The 7,416-nt window shown below is 44.6% G+C and overlaps 1 protein-coding gene across 1 annotated transcript; it reads left to right on the top strand.

The window, feature by feature from the left end:
* Nucleotides 1-4,379: 4,379 nt before the first annotated feature.
* LOC311124805 (early growth response protein 2b-like) lies at nt 4,380-7,076 on the top strand. Its single transcript, XM_084198900.1, has 2 exons — nt 4,380-4,720; nt 5,208-7,076. The coding sequence occupies exons 1-2, from the start codon at nt 4,549-4,551 to the stop codon at nt 6,323-6,325; spliced, it is 1,290 nt and encodes a 429-aa protein (XP_084055026.1). The 5' UTR covers nt 4,380-4,548; the 3' UTR covers nt 6,326-7,076.
* Nucleotides 7,077-7,416: the final 340 nt, after the last annotated feature.

Genomic DNA, 7,416 nt, shown 5'->3' with positions numbered 1-7,416 from the left:
AGACCAGAACCTTGCTGTATTTGACTGGACCAGAAGAGAATAACTGTCATTTGAACTAGGAACATCCCTGTGAAGCAGTGGCTGTGCCAAGCGGAGAGCTAGAGCGGTCAGGCTATCTATAACCAGTGTGTCGTCCCTGTGAAGCAGTGGCTGTGCCAAGCGGAGAGCTAGAGCGGTCAGGCTCTCTATAACCAGTGTGTCGTCCCTGTGAAGCAGTAGCTGTGCCAAGCGGAGAGCTAGAGCGGTCAGGCTCTCTATAACCAGTGTGTCAGACAGGGAGGCTTGTTAATACGGCTCGTAAAACAGGGCAGCTTCATTACCTCATCTCGTCATGGACGTTCAGGCTCTGAGGCCATGTTTAAAGATCTGAGACAATGGCACCCTATTCCCTATGGGTCCCTAGGTCAAAAGTAGTGCACTGTATAAGGAATAGGGTGCCCTTTGGGACACAGTACTAACAGGGTAATCGGCACAGCCCTGCTTCTCTGCCATCACTCTGTCACCAGTGTTTATTCAGCCCAGAGCTATTAGGCGGAGAAATGGCGTGGCTCCTGACAGGCACACCGACGGGCCTCACGGCAGGTAGCGCAGACAGGACGATGTAAATGTCTGGTCTGACTGTGGCTGGTTGCAGCTATCGAACGGACGGGGTGATTCACAGAGACGCACTCCAGTCGATAACCCACCGAGGGGTTGTTACGGTTACGAACGCTTATAGAAAACATGATCTTTAACGGATGGTCTTTCTGGGTGACAACGGCCATGCTGGTCTGGTGGACTGGGGAGTATAGGCTAGATTAGACAGTACTACACCATTCAAACGAAGAAGGTTGGTGGAGCAATGTTAGATAGACAGAGATAGTGATGGTCTCTCTGTGCTTCACAAACAGCTTGTTGCAGGGTGGGGGGCGGTGGAGGATGGAGGTGGTAGATGGATGTTTGATAGTATTACTGTGACAGTTCTCTGTGGAATGATACATGGGCGTGTTGTTGTCTTAGGAGGTGACAGAGGTGGGAGACAGCGGGGGGGGGGGGTTGTGGTTTGGTTTCTCATTTGGTGGTGAATGTCTTGTCACATGTAGTTAGAAGTTACAATGAAATCGCAGCACACTGTGTAGGCTACCGCCGGTGTATGGTCTTAGTCTGTGGGCCAAAAAAAGTTGGACCTTCATCTGAACTCAATGTCTTTCATGTCACTAGAATGTGTGGATGAAACGTTTTTAGCTTCTGAAGTTTGTCAGACACAAAGGTAACATTCAGTGTGTCAAAGAAGTGAGGTCGTTGTGAAAGCATTGACATGAACAAGACTCTGTTGTGGGGCTGGACCAAAGGCTGCTGCAGAACTGTCTCAGAACACAGTGTGTTCCTGTGTTAGAACCTCACCGTTTGGAAAGAGTGGCTTAAACAGAAACTCACATGGGGGGTGTAGGGGGGCATTCCAACACACACACACACACACACACATACTGTACACACACACACACTCTCACACACACACAGTCACACACACAAACACACACACACACACACACAGTCACACACACATACTGTACACACACACACACACACTCACACACACATACTGTACACACACACACACTCACACACACACACACACACACACACACACACACACACACACATACTGTACACACACACACACACTCACACACAGTCACACACACAAACACACATACACACACACACACAGTCACACACACAAACACACACACGCACACTCGCACACACTATTTTGCTCTATTTTTCTAAATATTCTTAATTCTTCTAATCTGAGAGCGACTCCTAAGTATGTTGATCTCATGTGGGCCTAAACTAAATAAAGTGGATCTCCTCCTACAGCCTCCTAATACAATATGAATTGTTCTGGCAGGCTTCTGTTTCTTTAGAGGGGACACTATTCTCTGCTCGGTGGTGACATTTTGGCAGGATTAACGTTTGATATTGTGGACTGAGTTTTTTTTTTTAATGACAAGCGCTTTATAGGATTAAACCCAGTGAAGCAGAGCAATACACCAGGCTGCTTCCAGGTCAGGTAACGCAGCATGCTGCCCCCTGTCTGTCTGTGAGCACACAGGACAGATCCTGACGACCTATTGAGCCTGATATGATGACGTTCAGGACGAGGAGAAGAGACACGCACTTTTAACACACTGAACCGTTGGAATCCAAGACCAAATGGATGCTGATCATTTTAACAAATACAGAATCTGCTGTTTTAATGCTGGAAGATTAAAAAATATAATTTAAAAAGTCGTGATTCATAAACATAACGTTTTTTCGCTCATCATCGTGTTCCTACCACGCAACTCCGCATAGCCCACACCTCTCCTGTGGTTTCGACCTCAAACCTCCTACATATAGGAACAGTAAATATGTAGGTCTGTTAATTAGGTTATCAAGCGGTCTGCCTTTATCTCTCCTTTTCACCAATACAGCCTTGACAACAAATATATTATCTATTGCCATTTATAGGCTACAATCGTCTGATTGAGCAGCGGTCTAGTAGAGTTTTATTCACAGTCAGTTCCCATATTGTTAATGATACTTTTAACTGACGGGGCCGGTGAAAGGCGCGCTCAGCAGCATGGCTCGTGTTAAATTAATAGAGTTCTCATTGACAACCTTTATTGACTACAACAGGATTAATGTGAGGAGTGTGTGGGATCCTGATGCTCGGTGCGGTTTCCTTACAAACCGGAAACCTCGCAAATCAACCAGAGCCTTTTCCATTCACAGAGTCAGGGAGCTGAAGCATGAAGGATTCAGTCTTGTCTATATCCTGTTGATATTATTATTAGCAATAATTGTTATTCAATCGTTATTATAGTAATATCAACATAATAATAAGCCTAACTACTTACAATAAATGGCATATTATTAATAAAATAATAATACCTATAGCCTAATGTGTAAGTATCAAGAAAATGTGATAACTTTTTATAGTCATCAAATGTTTACATTTAGATAATTTTCTCCCACACGTTACTTGACACAGCCACAATCTGGAAATTGCCTTCCAACCAGGCCCACGACCCGCTCGCCCACCCATCTAGTTTTAACTTTCAAGTTTCTCAACCCACAGGGGGACTTTACCAGTATACCAAGTCTACCAAGCTGTGCTCATTGCAATATTTAATACAGCGCCTTTATCGTCTCTGAACGGAAATGTTTTTGTGAACTATGTCCGGTTTTCTAAAATGCGCGTGGGGTTCCCGAGGTTTTAGATGGGTGTCATTGAAACACCAGACAGTAAGTAGCCTAGATGGCGTGCCGGACAGATGAATCGACCTCTCAGTTCCGGACAACACCGCTGGAGGGCAATAGTATTGAGAATCAACAACAAAATAATAATAATAATAATAATAATAATAATAATAATAATAATAATAATAATAATAACAACAAATACAGTAATCATATTATTAGTAGCCTATATTAACAATATAAAAATGTATATTTGACTATGATAGATTATAGGCCTAGTTAATAGCCTAATGTATAACTAACCTGGGTCTACTACAGTCTCCATATGTTCCGTTATCATTAGACCACATGACTATACCCATTTTATTTTAGGATGTCAAAGTCATGAAACTTGCCACTAGAGACAATTGTAGCCTATAAAAAAATTATTTCAAGACATATACTTTCCCCTTCTATTGATATAAATAGCTCATAAGTAAATAGGCTTGTAGTCTTTCCTAAAGCAAAGCCTATTCAAATGACCCTGACAAAGTTTCCGAGTCTAATGCAGCGAAGGTGAAAATTCCGTGATTGTGTCTCTCATTTGATTGTGGTTTGCGACGGTAGTTCAGCCGCTGCTCTCTGCTCGGCAAGATTCGACAGTTTCCGACGCTCATATTCCGGAATATGACCCTTATATGTAGGCAGGGGTGTTCTTAGATTTACCGGATAAAACCATGTATGGCTTTTAGAGAAGAACCGGAATTCCTCTTTGAAGGCGATGTGTAGAGGAAACATTTCAAATCTTACAGACCAGATAAGCTTATAACGTTGATGTCAGTCTAAACTGATACCATGCCATCATGCGTTTGTTTAATTTATTTTCACCTGTATTGTTTTATAATTTTCGTGCTAATGGAGCTGCATGAAAAAAAACATTGTATCACTTTATATTGGCAACTTTCACTTGTGGGTTCTCCATTGACAAGTGTTCTGTGATCTCGTCACGCAGCCCGGGGCCAATAGGATCCCCCAGCGCCTCCTCTCGCTAACCACACGGTCCTTGTATGGGCAGTGACGTAGTGGCGCATTCACTGCCCTCTGATAAATACATACTACCGCTGCTCGTGCTGCCAGGACCCGTCATTCACTAAACAGCCTGATGTTCTGGAGAGAGTAGAGTCGGCTATAGAGGTGGTATCAACAGGCGCTCCAGAGTTTGGCAACTTCTCCGGACAGGTTATCAGATGTTCCAGTGTAGGACAGGACTGTAAAGCCACACATACTCAACCAGCCGGTTCAAATACCGTTTGAACCTGGAAACAGCGAGGACCCGTTAGTTAAATGATGACAGCTAAAACTTTAGACAAAGTCCCGGTCTCTCTGGGTGCGTTTGTCCATCCTCTCTCTGATAGTATCTACCCGGTGGATCATGACAGTCTGCCGCCCGGGGTGGCTATCTTTCCTAACGCTGATTTAGGAGGCCACTACCACGACCATCTTAGCGGAGCTCCAGGTAAGCTTGGACTATAACATGGTGTTGTTTGGATATCATGGGGACTTTAAGAGAATGCAACTTGTGCTGTATTTGGTTATTGGAGAAGAAACGTATAGGCTACTCCTTTCAGTTATAATATTATGCACAATGTTTGATATTGCATTTTTCACCTTGGCCAAAAGCTTTTGGAAATATTTAGAATTAAAGGTTGTGGGACACATTTATGTCTGGATATTTGTATCAGTGGTAATAAAATGTTCTGTTTTAGAGGCACATGGCTAGAGTTAAGCACTTTTCAAAAATAAGTTTGCATAAAAGTAAAACGACATCCCTTTGAAAAGTTGAATGAATGAGTGCGTAAGGAGGCGAGCGCGCAGCACGCACCGCTGTTCCAAACACTGTGCGCACGAGAACGGACCTGCAGTGTGTGTTTGAAGCTCTCTGATTTGTTTGTTTCGTGATTGTTTTGTGATTATCTGCTAAGATGTCTCTTGTTATCTTCCAGATGGCTTGATGAGTGGCGATATGAGCTTGGAGAAACGCTCTCTCGACCTGTCTTATTCCAGCTTCTCCCAGCCGCCTGGCCATCGGAACCAGACCTTCACCTACATGGGAAAGTTCTCCATCGACTCTCAGTATCCCGGTAACTGGAACCCAGAGGGCGTCATCAACATAGTGAGTGCGGGGATCCTGGGCATGACCCAGCCATCCTCTGCCTCCTCCTCCCCTGCGTCCTCCTCCTCTCCCGGCCACTTCTCCTCCACACTCAGCTGCACCATGGCCCAGAACCAGGCCGACATGGAGCATCACATCTACTCTCCCCCGCCTCCCTACTCCGGTTGTGGGGAGGTCTACCAGGACCCGTCGGCTTTCCTCTCCACCGGCCCCGGTATCTCCTACCCGCCGCCGTCCTACTCCTCCCCCAAGCCCAACACAGACTCGGGTCTCTTCCCCATCATCCCAGACTATGCTGGGTTCTTCCAGCCGCCCTGTCAGCGGGACATGCAGGCCATGCCTGACCGCAAGCCCTTCCCCTGCCCACTGGACTCCTTCAGAGTACCCCCACCTCTGACTCCCCTGAACACTATTAGGAACTTTACATTAGGTGGACCGGTCTCGGATGGACCCAGACTCCCCACGGCGTACAGCCCCCAGAACCTCCCCCTGAGACCCATCCTGCGGCCCAGAAAATACCCCAACAGACCGAGCAAGACCCCGGTCCATGAGCGGCCGTACCCCTGCCCAGCGGAGGGCTGCGACCGGCGGTTCTCCCGGTCTGACGAGCTGACCAGACACATCCGGATCCACACGGGACACAAACCGTTCCATTGCAGGATCTGCATGAGGAACTTCAGCCGCAGCGACCATCTCACCACCCACATCCGCACGCACACCGGAGAGAAGCCCTTCGCCTGTGATTTCTGTGGCCGTAAGTTCGCGAGGAGCGACGAGCGCAAAAGACACACCAGGATTCATCTCAGACAGAAAGATAAAAAATCATCCACTGCGTCATCAAACAACACGAACTCTGATCACTCCGGTACCGGTTCTATAAGCATATCTAGCGGAGTCTGCTCCTCTAGCACGGGACAGCTGGCGGGATGCCCCTCGCGGGCGTTATAGAATACACTATAGACAATAGGTTTATGGAATAAATATTTTAGAAACTTTGATGAACTAAAGACAACAGAGATTGAGGTTTAATTGTTTGGAAGCTGCAAGTTCAAAACACAAGATGGAACGAACTTTATATGCAACAGCATAATTCTCTTTCATGCGTAATTGAGCATCATCCCGGTGTGCTCTAAACGGTCACACGATGAATCATCTCAGTTTTGGCGGCTGAGAGAAACGCACTTTTTTTTTTGCATAGCCTACTGAAGTCACTCAAGTTAATAGACATTACTTTTAACACTTAGTAGCCTATATTCTCGTAATGTAAACGGGAAGAAACATATTGAGGATTAATTTCAAGCACATTTACACTGACGTGCCAAGAGGCTACAATGTACACAACGCTGCATGGAAACAACGTTATATTTGCAATAATTTAGAAGGGAAAGCGTTTTAAATTATTTACTAGACAAAATGTGTCCATTTTAACATGTTGGTTGATTGAATTTCCCCCTGTTGTGCCTCGTTTCACATTGTTTTGTACATTGTCAGATACAAGGACGATTTAATGAAATTGTAAATTTTGTCATTTAATATCAAAGTTTGATTATATATTTTTGTACACATTGTGCCGTGTAACTATGGAACGTGTTGTGGTTTACGTCTAAAAATAAGGAATGCAAATAACTGAACTCATATATCGACTTGACATTTGTTTTTTTGTGAATGTTTCCGACTCATATTAAATGTTAATGTTGATTTTTAAAAAAAAATCTCAATGGCCTCCAGAAAGGCCTGGTTATTTCTTGTGAACTAAAAACAAATAAAGTAAACTCTGAACAACATTAATATAATGTTATATTATTGGAAAGTAGACCATACGGGCGAGTATGGTAATTCCCATGTAACGTCAGTCTGATGAGTGAGTCATACTTTCACAAGGCTGCTCCCACTCACCGTCTATCTGTGCTGTTCTGATTGTTAACAACTAGAACAGGAAAGATCTTTCACGTTGTTCACATATAGAGATCTATACACATAGGACATCCAATAATCGAAAGTTCATACTTTGATCATCCAAAACAAAAGCCATAGCCTAG

This window comes from Coregonus lavaretus, assembly GCF_964263955.1.
Source record: "Coregonus lavaretus genome assembly, contig: HAP1_SCAFFOLD_2470, whole genome shotgun sequence".
Taxonomy (NCBI): Eukaryota; Metazoa; Chordata; class Actinopteri; order Salmoniformes; family Salmonidae; genus Coregonus; species Coregonus lavaretus.
Note: the sequence above shows the minus strand (reverse complement) of the source record. Positions and strands in the feature narration are given on the sequence as shown.

Coding starts and splice junctions, on each gene's coding strand:
- LOC311124805 (XM_084198900.1), top strand. CDS start 4,549: ATGATGACAGCTAAAACTTTAGACAAAGTCCCGGTCTCTCTGGGTGCG. Junction 4,721..5,207: donor CCATCTTAGCGGAGCTCCAG/GTAAGCTTGGAC, acceptor GTTATCTTCCAG/ATGGCTTGATGAGTGGCGAT.